Below are 14,412 nucleotides of genomic sequence, written 5' to 3'. Positions count from 1 at the left end.
GCGAGGAAAATCTGCCTGCAAAGACCAAGAATCCTTAGAGCTTCAGCTACTTCCAGATAGTCCATTTTATCTGTTGAAGAGGGCAGAAAATGTTCTTAATGTCTCAACTAACTACCAACCCTCCCAACATCTATGAAGTGTCTGCAATATCCAGCTGGAAGAACACCAGAAGGATGGATTAGGAGGAATTAGTGTGACTGAAGGTGACAAGTGCTTTGACCTAGCAAGTGTAACAAAGCAGAAACCTTACAGAAAACCTTACTGGAAGGGGAGAGAGGCATAAGGATTCATGAAACCCCACCACTCCAAGAGCAGCAAGTGTCTGAGAAAGGATGGTAGATCCAGCATCTGAAAGGCTGAGACCAAACACATTTCATTTACTGTTTCTTTCAGTAACATGAAGCATGTGTGGTGTTACATTGCATGGGAGCTGCCGAAGGTGTTTTCTGGTGGTTTCTCCCTTTGCCTCTGCTCTCCCCAATCTGTGGTTTTATTTTTTTTAATAAATGGGTTCAACTCTTTAGTGTTTCTCAGATGATAAAAGATATTCTGAAAAGTTGAGAAATTTTTTTACTTCTCCAGCTTTTTCCTTAAGATTTCATTTTCTCTCTCCACCATGGTAAGTTCCTGCCTCTATCTCTTTTATCCCATCTTGGTAGGTTTGCTTCTCCTCCAGAACCCCAGAACCACACCAAGCCATGCAACTACCCAAACCTGGGCTCTTCTCCCTCTTTCATTTTCTACACATACGTGTTGATTCTGGGCATCTTGATTTTGGAGTTTCTTTGCAAAGCATGAAAAGTCTGCAGGCCAGCACAAATGGGAAGAGAGGGGTTCTTGCTTGGTCAGTTCCTCAAAAACAGAGTCTAAGAACACGATACAGGGATTGAATTGTTCAGGAATGTTTGTATCACTCAAGTTTTCTAGTAGCACTGGTCACACTACTGCAAACATGGGGTCTTCAACACAGGCTCCCCTCTCTGCATATGTCTTGGATGCCTTCTGATAATTTTCCCTGGGGTTTCTCACAGGCAACAGTGTCATGGTTTGCTTTTTAGTGGAAGAGACCATGTGTTGTCCCATGTCACGAGAGCATGAGCTGCTAAGACATGAGTTGGAAGGCTTCCAGACACATGCACCAATTCCTTTTCCTCCCTCCTTTGTGTGTTTCAGACCTGGAAAACTGTGAGGAAGGCTGGACTAAATTCCAGGGCCACTGCTACAGGCACTTTGAAGAGAGGGAGACTTGGATGGATGCAGAGACCAGATGCCGACAACATCAAGCCCATCTGAGCAGTATCATCACCCCAGAGGAGCAAGAATTTGTGAACAGTAAGTGCTGAGGGCAGCCTGAGACTGGGCAGGGGTTCATCTGTTGGACTCTGAGTCCATGGGCAGATTTATCCAAAATGATGTAAAAAACACAGTTTCCCTCACTGGTGCTCAGATATTTCCTAATGAGGCCTCACCCTTGTGTGGGAAAGGAAAAACTATCCAGCCATGAGACAGATGAGGGCCCTTTCTTGGCTAGTTCAGATATTTGCTCTTATCACATTGCTGATGTGGCTTGGTCACAAGATGTTCGTTTCATCCAACAAGCACAGTGACCCGTGCCAACATGGGTGGATCCATGCTCATGACACACTGAGCGGGGAGGGAGATGGACAAGCATCATGCAGGGAAAAAAGGACATCAGGGGCTAGTGACTGGGAAGGAACCAAATGACCCAGAGGCTCCAGGGCCAGAGACAGCTGAGATGGCAAAGAAACACTTCCAAGAAGATGTAAGGAAACCATGACCCACCCTTCTCTCCCCCTCCGTTTTTTCCAGGCCACGCACAGGACTACCAGTGGATCGGCCTCAGTGACAGAGCTGTGGAGAACGACTTCCGTTGGTCCGATGGGCATTCCCTGGTGAGCCTGCAGCCCGCGGCGGGGCAGCTGCTGCCTTGAGGTTGTGGGAAAGAGGTTCCCCTTGGGTGGCAAGAGCCCCATGAGTTACTTGCTGAGTGCTTAGGCATTGAGCAGAGGCAGCCCTAAACTTTGTAGTAGTGCTCGTGGTTTTTCGAAGCCTCTAGTAAAGGTGGTCAGTTAAGTTCCTGGGCACCGTTGCGATAAAAATAACAGTTGTAGTAGCAGTGCTGGTAACCCATGGTCTCTACTGGTGACATGCATGGGTGAGGCAGCAGGAAGGATGAAGGAGGGTGCAGGAGAGGGGAGGGCTCAGCCTTAGGCAAAGGGCTTTCCTCTCTTGGCAGCAATTTGAGAACTGGCGGCCCAACCAACCCGATAACTTCTTCGTGGCGGGCGAGGACTGCGTTGTGATGATCTGGCACGAGCAAGGCGAATGGAATGACGTTCCCTGCAACTATCACCTCCCTTTCACCTGCAAGAAAGGAACAGGTCAGCACCCTGCACTGCATTGTCAAGGATGGGGGACTCAGTAGCTGTGGGGCTGGAGTGGAGCCCCCAGTGCACATGAACGTTTTGTGACTGCAAAAGATGGTCAAATAGGTGGAAGGAATTAGCAACAGAAGTTTCCCGAGGGCTTGAAAACAAATGAGGCAAGCCACCAAGGATGGGGTTTCATGTCTCCAGGCAGAGACATCCCCTGGCTGCAGCAGCACTCCCATACACTGGTTCCATGCCCTCCCATGGATGCCAGGGGCTGTTGTGATGCCCAGCTCTTGGTGCCTCTCCAGGAGGCAGGAATGGAGTCTTAAGGCAGACAGCTGCTTAATTTCAAGGCCCATCACAGAATTTCCACATCCCCCTGCCCCTAAATTTTGTGAACAGAGGAAATCTCTAAGGGATTTAAGGTTTTATGTCAGGGAGAAGAGGAGGCTGCGCATGCCCAGCCTGCACCAGGCAGGCAGGAGCTGCCTGCTCAGCCAGGCAGGGCTCCTTGAGCTCTACATGTCTCTGCCCATCTCCTGCAGTGGCTTGCGGGGATCCTCCCGTGGTGGAGAACGCCAGGACCTTCGGCCGGAAGAAGGACCGCTATGAAATAAACTCCATGGTGCGGTACCAGTGCAACCAAGGCTACATCCAGCGCCACGTGCCCACGATTCGGTGCCAGCCCAACGGGCAGTGGGAGGAGCCGCGGATATCCTGCATAAACCGTATGTCTTGGTCTCAGCCCCTTTACCTCCAGGGCTGATGCACACCTGGAGCTGGGAGAAGGAGCTGGGGATGAGGGGGGCATTATTTTAGGGTGCAGGTTAGCTCTGAGCCAGGCAGAAGGAGACATCGTGGTCCCCTTGGCTTGTTGAAAGCTCCCCCATGATGGGACCATGGGGGCTGGCATCTTCTGAGCAGGTGTGGACCACGGGGACTGGCTGGAGGGGCAGCCCAGGCAACTCCTGCCCTGGAGCTTCTCCACCTAGGTAGGATAGGGGCAGGTCCAGAGCCAGGAGAGGGCAACAGGGAGCTTACCAAGGGCCCAGGCTATTTAAAGAAAAGCAAGTAAAAGAAATAGCTTCTGAAAGGGTGAGTTCTGGCACTACCTGCACCAGCAGAGAGAACAGAGGCGGTGAGCTGTGCTCCCTCTGAGCCCCCCCCCCAGCATCCTCTTTCCCTGGGAGCAGAAAGGAGCCAAGGGACGGGGCAGGCCTCCAGCTGACAGCAGCCGGCCCTCTCCCACTGGCGTCCCAGCCCAGTCCCAGGCCTGCCTACACCCCTGTCCCATCCCTGCTGGCCTGCAGCTTCCCAGTACAAAAAGAAAAAAAGCTTCTCAGCCAAATCACATCTGTCCAGTGGCCTTCTTGCCAGGTTCTGGTCCAAGCTGGGCAATTCAAGATAAAGCAAGTCCCATGGTCAGGGAAAGTCGATACAGGCTTAATGGACAAAACTCCACCCCAGGGAGGAGGAGGGAAGAAGGAGGTGTCTGAGGACAACCGCATGGTGCAGACCAAGCCACTGATTCCCTTGGCTCTGCTGCAGACCCAGAGAGCTGCAGGCTGTTCCTGGCACAAATCACCAGCAATCAAGAGACCCAGGCTGTTCCCAACCAGCTTTTGCTCCTTCCATCAAATCTCTGGAGCGGTGACAGCTTCGAGGGAGAATGGCAGCAAAGATCAGGCAGAAACCTTGTCCCTGCCTGCCAGACGGGGTTGTTTCTCCTTCCTGTGCCCTAAGCACATCCCATGGCTCATGGATATTTCCCTCCCTGTCCCAGGGGATCAGGGAAGGACTGGTAGGGCAGTGGGCACGATGGGGAAGCAGTCCCCATGCCCATCCCATTAGCCAAGCTGCCCTCCTGGCCAGCCCCAGGGAAGGGATGGCACAAGCATCCACAGAGAAGACGCTCCTGCCCAGGCTCCCGGGAGGCACCGGGCACCTTCACCCCTGGGTGAAGCAAACCCCAGCTGCAGGGGTGAGAGAAGCGCCGATTGTGCATGGGCAGGCAGCCTGGCGCCGGGGCACACGCAGCCGCCCACCGGGCAGCACTGCCTGCGGCTGCCCGTGTTATTTCAGAGAGCCAGGGGCCAGGGCAGCCGGTGCAGGACAAGCAGCGTCTCTGTCCCAGCTCCTGCTAACAAGGTGCCTTTTCTTCTCCTCCCTCTTCTGCAGCCTCCAACTACCAGCGCAGGCTATACAAGAGGAGCCCCAGGAGCCGGTCGAGACCCAGCGGCAGAGCCGTGCACAGACCCACCCATTAGAGCGGGGCGAGAGAGACCGAGGGGGAAAGAGAGAAAGAGAGATTTTTAACAGAACAGTTATATTAACAGAGTCGATTTCTTCTTCTTCTTGTTGCTTTTTTGTCATATAAGGAAAAAAAAAATTATATTAAAGACAAACCCACCTTTGTGTATATATATATAAAAAAAAAAAATTAATGTTTTTCCAAGCACCAAAGCAAAGTGAATTAGATCTCAGCATTTTTACTAACCGTCCGGTTCCAATTATCTTTGTGCCTTCGGGGACAGGGAGGGGGGTGGGGTTGCAGAGGGCAGGGGGTTAAGTTAAATAATAAAGATGATTATTTTTTCCTGATTTTATGCACGAACAATGTAATTATTTCTGTTATTTAATCTCCGAGGTGAACAGCACCTTTTGGGGTTTTATTTTATTTTTTTTTCTCCAGAATCCTCCTACTGCTGCAGCGTGTCGGGGTGGGTGGGGAGGGCCGGGGGGCTGCGGTGGAAGGAGCTGTGGGAAGAGGGAGGCGAAGGGATGCTGAGACCTGGGACCCGGGTGCTGGGGGCTGCGGCCCCTCTCTGCTTCCCCGCTGCCCCCCCTGCAGCACAGCACCCATCCCGGGATGATGTGCTCTTTCCAGGGGACCGTGCGGGGCACCAGCGTTCCCTGCACCTATTTATATTTTTGAACATATCCTATTTTGAAAGAATGATAAATAATAAAGAGAGTGAAATCGGAATGGGCACTTTGTCAGTGTTGGTTTTTTTTGAGGAAGGGGAGTGTCTATGTGGGCCAGGGGGGTCTCCCATGGCAAGGGAGCAGGGAAGGAAGGGGAGCCCAAACAGGGTGCCCCAATCTACACAGGACCAGCTCAGACCCAGCCAGCACTCAAGGGTGCAGCCCTGGGGACTCTGGGGGGGGGCGGTGTGAGTGTTTCCCAAGCCCCAACCAAAGAAGGACCCTGGGGTAGGACATCACCCCCACTGTTCAGTTCTTGCCCCAGGAGGGGATTAACCCACATGCCTCAAACCCATCACCAGCAGGAACTGCTTCACCCTCCAGCTTTCTGTCCAGACACACAGAGGGTTAATTAGCATTCCTTAATGAGGGAGCATAGGGACCCTTGCAGGAGCTCAAGTGGGTGCAGGCCTGAGCCAGCAGTGATGAGACAGTCCTGGGTGTCCAGCCAGGGATCCCCAAGTTCTCTCTCTTTGGCAGACCCCTCTCATGCTGGGACAGAGATGGGGACACAGCCACATCGCTCCAGCTTTCTCCACTGATTTATTAGAAGAGGTCCAGGAAAATACATCTTTTCATAACCTAACACTCGAAGAAGAAGGCACCAGAGGTCAAGTGGAGTCCGAGCGAGGGGCGCATGGAGATAAGGCACTGGCGCTCCCATGGGGACAGGCACAATGGCATCCTTCAGTGGGATGGTGACAGGGCTGGAAGAGGAGCTGGGATGCAACAGAGGCACCCGCTCTCTGCCTCTGGCTAAATCCAGCCTCACCTCGCTCCCACCCTACAAGCTCAGGGGCAGGACCAGCCTGGAAGGGCAGGTGGGTGTCAGTGACATGCTGCCACCGCAGGAAGGGGCCACCACCCACAGGGTGGCAGGGGCCAAGCGGGGTGGCAGCAGCCCATGGGGATCGTCCTCGCGCATACCCCATGCCAGGGATGGTCCCATGCTGACCCAGCTGGCAGCTGCCCTGAGCAGCTGCGTGTGCTGGCAGCTGAGCAAGATGTGGAAAATACAAAGGAAGGAAACAAAATAAAACAAAAAGAAGCCTCCCCCCAACCCCACCTCCCCCCAGTCACCCCAAAAAACAGCCCTGGGAAACACCTGACGCTGTGCAGTCAGGCTGGAAACATTCTCCTGCCAAGGAGCCCTCCTGGCTCCTTATCTCTCCTTGTAGCAGTAGACCCCAAACCTGCCCTTGCTGGGAAAGCCGAAGCTGCGGACACCAGGCTCTGCGGGGCCGCAGTTGGCCCGGGGCTTGGCGATGGGGTAGCGGACGCTGCCGTCCGCCAGCCAGCCGGCATCGCAGCGGTCCATCCCCAGGAGCTTCCAGGCAGAGTAGAGCTGCCCCACCCGGGCGATCTCGGCCCCCACATCCTGGCAGCTCTGCTTGGCCTCCTCCAGCGTCATCCCGGCTGGGTGGTCCAGGTAGAAAACCTCTCCTAGGAGGGAGAGGGCAACATGAGAGAGGAGCATCAGTGCTGAGCATCAGCAGGAGCATTCCCACCTGGAGCATCCCTGCCTGGAGCATCCCCACCCAGGCTGCGTCCTGTGCCCTAAGGGGAAGGGATGCCACCAACGGGGCACAGCACCTTCCCCAGGATCCCACCCCCCCAGCCCCTGGCCCAGCACCCACCTTTGAGCGCAGAGGAGAAGCAGAAGGCATCAAAGCGGTGCTGGTGCCGGTGGCGCGGGCCATAGCTGCGGATGCCCGGGGCAAGGTGCAACCCACCACAGGGCTTGCGGGGCTGTCGGATGGGGTAATGCACGGTGCCATCAGCCAGCCAGCCCGCGTTGCACCAGTCCAGTCCCTCGCTCCAGGCCTGGAAGAGCTGGTAGAAGGTGGCGAGGATGGCGCCCTGCTCCTGGCACACTCGCTCGGCTTCGTGGAAGTTGAGCCTGTACTGCCCGCGGGGAGGCTGGTAGGGGAACACGACGCCTGGGGGCAGATGGGGCACTCAGCCGGCTCCGTGGGCAGCCCACCCGCCCCGAGTCCAGCCGCAGGGGTCCCCAACCCACCCCAGATTCAGGTTCTGGGACAGGGACCAGCCCAGGGTGGCACAGCCCGAGGCTCAGGCATGCGGGGATGGGGCTGCTCGGGCACGCAGGCGCCAGCGGCGAGTTGCCAGCGACATCTGGTGGCCCAGTGACACAAGGGGCTCGGGTCTGGGGACACACGGGCCACCCTCGTGGGGACGGCACCTGCATGTACGGTGCACAGACGGTGATAAAGGGGATGCAGGGACTGCCACCACAGGGTTGTATGGACCACGGCCCTGGGGACGCACAGGCAGTGGTCCCAGGGAGGCACGGACCACCCCTGTGGGGATGGGGGGGACCATCGTCACAGGGATGCGCAAGCTCCAGGAACAGGGACACAAGGACCAGCATCATGGGGACGTACGGGCCACGATCTCAGGGACACATGGACTGCCAGCATGTGGATGGATGGATCATCGTCACAGGGATGGATGCACCACAGGAACATGTGCACCACCCACGGACCACAGTCCCAGGGACCGGTGGGGACAAGCCACCATGGGAGGCAGGGCCTGAGGGCCGAGGGGGTGGGCAGGGACACAGAAAGGGGGACACTTCTGCAGCTCTGAACTCATCAGTGAAGCCAGAGCTGAGTCAGGCTCCTCATGGCAAGTGAGTAAGAGGGGTTGACCAGTCACCAAGATTCATCACAAGATGCATGGCAATACCCAGAGATGGGAGGCACAGGGGCAGCCGCACATGACGCAGTACAGCAGGAAAATGGGTGGGTAAAGGCAGGAAATGCTGCGGCCATGGGGTCACCCCAACTCTGACTCCACAGTAGCATTTCCAGCATCCCGGCTGGGCAGAGTGCTCTGGGCTCACTCACTGCTGAGACCCCACAGTTAGACAGCCCCAAGCCACCACCCCATCACACTGAGCCTCCCAGCCCCTCTCTGCCCACGACTGGGCTCCCCAAACACCCAGCCTTGCTACCTTCCCCAAGGAGGGGGTGCCACAGGCAGGCCAGGCGCACTGGCTCGGTGCAGGGAGTCACGCGGTCCCCGCTGTGCCCCCACCTTGCAGCCGGAGGTCCACCACGTTGCTCTCGTCCTCCAGCCCATCGATGACCTCACAGCGGTATTTGCCATCATCCTGCAAGCGCACATCACTGACGACCAGCGAGGCCTCACGCCGGTTGGCCTGGTGGAGGTGCGCGCGGCCCCGGAAGTCCCCGAAGGCCAGGTAGGTCTTGCCGATGGCCACCAGCACGTCTTGCTCTTTGGTGTAGTCATCCCGCAGCTTGGACCACTTGATGCGTATCTTGCGCTTGGATTCCATGTCGGGTTCGTAGCGGTAGTGGCAGGGCAGGGTGACGTTGGCGCCATTGGAGCTGTAGACGGGGTCTTTGGGGGTCTCCACCACCAGTTTGGCTCCGTTAAAGTAAACCACTGGGGACAGGGAGGGAAGGCGTGATGGGGAGGTGGGGATCCAGGGCTGGGCAGCATCCCCAGATCTCGCTGCAGCCACTCAGCTCCCCCCCTCCTGCCACCATCTCTTCTGCCTGAGCATCCCTGGAGCATCCCCGCTTGCTCCTCTAGGCCCCACATCCCTCCCACAGGACAGGTCCCAGCCCCATCCAAAGGCAGGGGGGGACTCCAGCCCCTTGTGCCAACCTGCCAGCCCCCCTTTCTGCCAGCCCTGCCAATCCCCAATATACCTTTGTCCTGCCCATTGCCCTTGTCGTTCATGATGTGGTTGTAGTAGAAGCCGTTGTAGAAGGGGTGGTGGGAGCCGCTGGCCAGCCGCAGCAGGGTGGCCTCCAGGAGCAGCAGGAGCAGCAGCATGGCTGGGGAGCGAGGCCAAACCCCAAGCCCAGGCTGTGGAGGGGGAAAGGGCTGCAGTAACACCCCAAAATTACCAGGAGGACCCCAGCATTGCCTGGCACTGGGTAGACTTCACTACAGGGATGCAAGGAGAGGGGCGGGAAGAGCCGGCAGAGCAGCTCGCCTGCCCACAGGGGAGGGTGCAGGCAACCTGAGCTGTATCCTCGGACCTGCCCCACAACCAGGGCTCCTGGTCCCCTCCATCCTCATCCTCCTGCCTGGGTCACACCACCACGCACCACCGCATTCACTGCTGGGCTTGCAGAGCTCCCAGCCCAGAGCGGGAAGCAGAGCCCAAGCTGGGGACAGGGCAGCCTGGGGAAATAGGATCCCAGGGTGTCCTTTGAACACAGAGCACTGGGAAAACATCACGTAGGGGGTGCAGGGGCAGAGAAGTGGCCGAGCCCCGCTGTAAGCCACAAGCTCAGTTTACAGAGGCAGCCGAGCGTGCAAACCAGCCGAGATGAGGAGAAGAGAGCTTGGAGCTGCCTCCACTGTCCCAGCACTGGCCAAAGCCCGGCAGCACCCAGCCAGCCTGGCCGAGGACCCCCACCTCCAACCCAGGGCTGCCGCTTTGCACCCCAGTCACCAGCTGGCACTGTCCCCACGCAACCCTTCTCGCTCCCAAAGCGCATCCCCTGGCTGGGGGGAAGCCCGGCTGCCCCATGGCATCAGAGACCCGAGCTGCCCTGAGCTCTGGGTGCCCCGAGCACCCAAGGATGCCCTGCATGGGGCTCACCCAGCGCGGCTCGCAGCACTATTTGCCGGCTTGCGAGCTTTCCCGGAGCCGGCAGAGGGGGCCCAGCACCCGGCAAGCCTCCAGCAGCCCCCCTCCAAGACTGGCAGGGATCTGACATCTGCGCCCCTTGGGCAGACAAGGTTTAGGAGCGCCTGCAAAGATGCCCCAGGCCAGGGGGCTGTGGGAGAGCAGGAGCTCACCCCCGGCAGGGTCCATATGGGGTACGGTGGTGGTCTCCGCGGGCCAGAACGTGCAACCGGCTGCTCCCACCATGGGTTGCTCGTTGCCGGGCTCTCCTCCGCGGTCGGTGCCACTGCTCACCTTCTCGTGGGGTGCAGCCCACGCCTGCCACCTGCCGAGGTCTGCAGAGCCGGTGTTGGCGCGGGTGGGATGCACGGGCTCGACGGCCAGCGCAGCCCCGGGAGCGGGCGGCCGCGGTGTGAAGCTCTGCAGGCACCAGCGCCCGCAGGCGCGCCGCCACGTGCTGCCCGCCCGCAGCACGGCAGGCTCGAGGCACCGGCAGCCGCGCATCTCAGCTTGTGGGGCACCAGCCCTGGCTCCCCTGTGCCCCCATGCCTAGCCACCCCCCAGAGCCCAGCGTCCCGGTGACGTGCCGAGGGGCCCAGCATCCTTAACCACAATGCCAGGGAGCGTCACGCTGCAGCACCCACCGCAGCAATGCCCAGCACCTTCCGCGGTGATGCCCGGTACCCTCCCTGGCAGTGCCAGCCCTCCAGCCCTCCACGGCAAGGAGGGTGCCCACCACCCCGGGGTGCCAGCCCTCCCCAGCCCCGGCTCCAGGGCCAAGCCCTACTCACGCTGGTTGCAGGCAGGCTGCAGGCAGGCGTGCAGGCAGGCTGCAGGCAGATGCACTGTGTTTAGGGCTCTTGCAGGGCTGAGAGGAAGCAGCTCCAGGGCCTGCCTCTTAAAGGGAAACACACGCCTTTCCCAACCCCCTGCTCGCAGCCTGGAGATGGGGTGGCTGCCCCCAGCCCCCCGCCCGCCCGCCGTGCCTGGGCAATGGTCTCACCATGGGCCTGCACGCTGCCCGCACGCTGCCCGCACGCTGCCCGCATGCGTCCGCTGTGATGTGCCATCCGCCTGCACTGCCGCCAGCTTGGAGGGGAGAGCAGCGGGGAGCAGGGTGACCCGTTGGGGCCAGTGGGACCCCATGATGCAACCATGCAAAGCCCCAGTGAAGCCTCAGTGTCGCAGGCAAAGAGCCATCCCTTGCCCTACATCCCACCAGAGGGACTGGCCGTGGTCCCCAGGCAATGGTGGTGTCAAGCACGCGCATGGCAGGAGCACCACAGGCACAAGCAGCTCAGTTCGGGTGGGCTGTGGCAGAGGGTGGTCTGTGCCTGGAGTGTGAGGACAGTGCCTGCCCACTCCGGGGTCCAGGGGAGGCAGCTGAGCCACAGTGTTCAGCTTCTTCAGGGTCTGCTTGGGGCTGTGGGGGCAAAGCGGAGGCACAGAAAGCAGGGAAAAATCTTTGGGTTGCCCAGTTGCACCCATCAGAGGGGGCACCATCCCTAGACTTGGGTGATGCCCTCCATGCCAACTCCCGATGGCACACAGACACACAGCCCTGGCTCCGAGAGCCCCAGATCCAGCCCTCAGGAAGGGCAGCACGGCGGCGGCACAGCCAGGGGATGCTGGTCCAAGAGCGGCCAGTGGGGCCGAGCAGATGGAGGAACCACGGAGCGGCGTGTGCCCTGACCCGGCGACCCGCCGCCCCAGCCCGGCGCGCCGCTTCACCCCCCGCTTTGTTGTTTTATGGCAAGGAAATGAGGCGCAGGGGGCCCGCTCCGGCTCTTGCCGCTGTGTGGGACAGCATCAAGCCGGAAAGAAAACAACTCGTGTAAAAATAAACCACATCAGGGCTGGCTGTGGGGTGAAGGGGGCCGGGACCCCTTCCCGACAGCCCCCTGGCATGGCGCACTCGGGGTGCAATCTTGTCTGCCCGCTGCCGCCAGGCTGATAGGGAGCAGCCGGCACGGAAACTGCGTTATCTGCTGCCAGCGCCGGCCCAGCAAGCCCTGTCCCCCGTGGGAAGCCCCAACAGGGAACAGCTGCAGGACCCAGGGTCTGGAGACACTGCTCTTCCTTGCTCTCTTTTTTCCAGGGCCCACCAGTTGTTCCCAAGGAGGGACACAGCAGGGCCGGGCTGCCCAGGGACAGGGGAGCGTGACGGCCGGGCACGCTGCCTGCTTGCCTGCCCGGAGCAGGCTGCTCTGCAGCCCACAATGGAGGGGCGATTACATCTCCCGGCAGGGCGGCGCGGGGCCGACGCATTGCCTGCATCCCGGCCAAGGGTCCCCGGTCCCCCCGGCCCTGCCCCATGGCCAGAAGAGGTGGTGGGATGGCGTCCCAGCTGCATCCTGGCCACCGGTGCCCCCCTGATGTTGCTTGCCCGAGTTGTCTGTGTCCCAGTGAGCCAGCATCAGGATGGCTCCTTCCACCCCACTGGCTGTGCAGACAGACGGAGAGCCCCATCCAGGCATGCGGCTCCTTGGTGTGGGCGCCCCATTGTTTCAGCACTGAGGAACAAGCCACACATTGCCCTGTGCTGCCTGCACTGCCGTGCCTGACAGGAGTCATCCTCTGCCTGGCCTGAGGAAGGGAGCAGCAGTGGGGAAAGGGAGAAGGATGATTTTCTGCATCTCTTTTCAGCAACAGCTCATGGCTCATATTCAGCCACAGCTCTTGTGTGGATGTGGCCGCCAATGCCCTCCACCTCCTCCTGGGGAGTGGGCAGCATCGGGAAGGATCCAAGCACCAGCAGCCCCCCCGAGGAATCCCCTTCACTCCCTCCCACCCTATTTTTGGAGCTTCAGGGATGATCCCAGATTTATTTTTTGCTCCTGAGGGGGACCCTGGGTGGGACCACGGGTAAGCAAGGCTGTGCAGGGTCAGGGTAGCTCTGACCCAGGAGCACGTGTTTAGGGCATGTGTTTAGGGCTGGCTGAGCTTTTCGTTGAACGGGAGCCATAAAAATGTCATCCCTGTCTTCCCCGCCTCAAACTCAGCAGCTGACAGCTCCACTGTGGCCTCACCAGAGAGATTTCTCCCTGAAATGCCACTTGTTCAGGACGATTCTCGCAGGAACCTGTTGCCCAAGGCGCAAACGGGGGAGGAAAACCCATGTTCCTGGTGGGATGGAGGCTGTGATCCAAGCAGGGCTTTCCGGGTGGAGGCGAGAGGATGCTCTCCCCGACGGCTGCTTCCTGAGGAACCGGCTCACGGGCAGCTGGCAGGACAGGCAGCCAAGTCAACAGGCAGCAGGGTGCCTTGGCCACAGCGTGCCGGCCCTCCTGGCCTTCCTGCTGCCCCAGCAACCCAGCCGCGTCCAGGAAGAGCCCTGCGAGGGGCTGTGCGTGACGTGGAGGGGGCCCTGGCCCTCACCAACCCCCCCATCCTGGGGCTCCAGAGGAGGAAGGAAACGCCGCAGAGCTGGGAAGGGGCTCAGCGTCCGTCAGAGGGGCTCGTCTGGGGGGTGGCAATGGGCAGGGGGAAGCAGCAGCCGGGTGCTGAGGATGCATCCCCTGCTCTGACACATGGCATCTGCTCCCGTCACCCTCTCCATGGAGCCTCTGCCGTGCCCCCAGCTCGGGGCTGTCTTGGCTGGACTCAGAGCGAGCTGCTCTTATCTCTGCCCCAGCTTCCTGGCGATAAGGGTGGCATGTCTAGAGGTGAACAGGGCTGACTGTCCCCCTCCCAACCCTGGCTCTAGCTGTGGCTGCTATTTATTACCAAGCAGCCACAGCTGCGATGAATTCAGTCCGGTCTTTGCAGGCAGCCCTCCAGCACCTCTGGTGCCAGGGGCTGGCACCCACGGGGCCAGGCAGGAGCCCACCTCCCACAGGCAGGGCCCAGGGAGGGGGTGCATGGCTGAGAAGGGCACTGCCAACAGCGGGAAGGTGCATGGAGGTTCTGCACAGCTGTGGGGACAGAGCTGTGGTGGGATGTAGGTGGCCCTGGACCATTCCTGCCAACCTCAGCAGTCCCTGCCCAGTGTGGCAGAAGAGTCTGTAGAGGAGCAAAGCTCCTCTGTCCACCCCCACTGATCCTTCCCTACCAGGAACCCCATCCTCAATGCAGGGGGATCCTACTCCAGCAGCATCCTGTCCCCTGACCCGCCCAGGGGACTCTGCCAGGAGCATCCCCGCGGGCAGCCCTGGCAAAACCCACAGCTCCCTCCAGCCCTGGAAGCACACTGGGGTGTAAAAGCAGTTTTGCTCCAAGCTGGGGGATTTTGTCCAGGATCAAAGCCAAAGGAGGAGACACAGGGCGTGGGGTGCTGATAGCAGCTTCCACTCCCCAAATCCCACGCTGCTGAGCTTGGCCAGCTGCGAGCACAGACTCCAGCAGCTGCGACAGGGCGGAGGCAGCAGGGAAGGTGCACAAAGCCCTGGTACCCTGTTTTTC

The 14,412-nt window shown here is 59.6% G+C and overlaps 2 protein-coding genes across 3 annotated transcripts in view; one reads left to right on the top strand and one right to left on the bottom strand.

Moving 5' to 3' along the window:
- The window catches only part of ACAN (aggrecan), a 28,587-nt gene extending 22,893 nt beyond the window's left edge, over window positions 1-5,694 (top strand). For both annotated transcript variants that reach the window (XM_074916960.1, XM_074916959.1), the window contains 5 exons: window positions 1,174-1,332; window positions 1,831-1,913; window positions 2,258-2,402; window positions 2,939-3,121; window positions 4,572-5,694. In XM_074916960.1, the coding sequence (XP_074773061.1) occupies window positions 1,174-1,332; window positions 1,831-1,913; window positions 2,258-2,402; window positions 2,939-3,121; window positions 4,572-4,660 (659 nt within the window). In that variant the 3' untranslated portion in view covers window positions 4,661-5,694. The remainder of the gene's footprint in view (window positions 1-1,173; window positions 1,333-1,830; window positions 1,914-2,257; window positions 2,403-2,938; window positions 3,122-4,571) is intronic.
- A 194-nt stretch (window positions 5,695-5,888) lies between these two features.
- HAPLN3 (hyaluronan and proteoglycan link protein 3) lies at window positions 5,889-10,861 on the bottom strand. The gene is made up of 5 exons (XM_074917143.1): window positions 10,803-10,861; window positions 9,080-9,239; window positions 8,439-8,810; window positions 7,016-7,318; window positions 5,889-6,821 (listed from the first exon to the last, which is right to left on the bottom strand). Exons 2-5 carry the CDS (start codon window positions 9,204-9,206, stop codon window positions 6,541-6,543), a joined length of 1,083 nt encoding a protein of 360 aa, XP_074773244.1. The 5' UTR covers window positions 9,207-9,239; window positions 10,803-10,861; the 3' UTR covers window positions 5,889-6,540.
- Between the last annotated feature and the right edge of the window lie 3,551 nt (window positions 10,862-14,412).

The sequence above is a fragment of the Athene noctua genome, chromosome 13 (genome assembly GCF_965140245.1).
Source record: "Athene noctua chromosome 13, bAthNoc1.hap1.1, whole genome shotgun sequence".
Taxonomy (NCBI): domain Eukaryota; kingdom Metazoa; phylum Chordata; class Aves; order Strigiformes; family Strigidae; genus Athene; species Athene noctua.
This window is presented reverse-complemented; position numbering and strand designations above follow the sequence as displayed.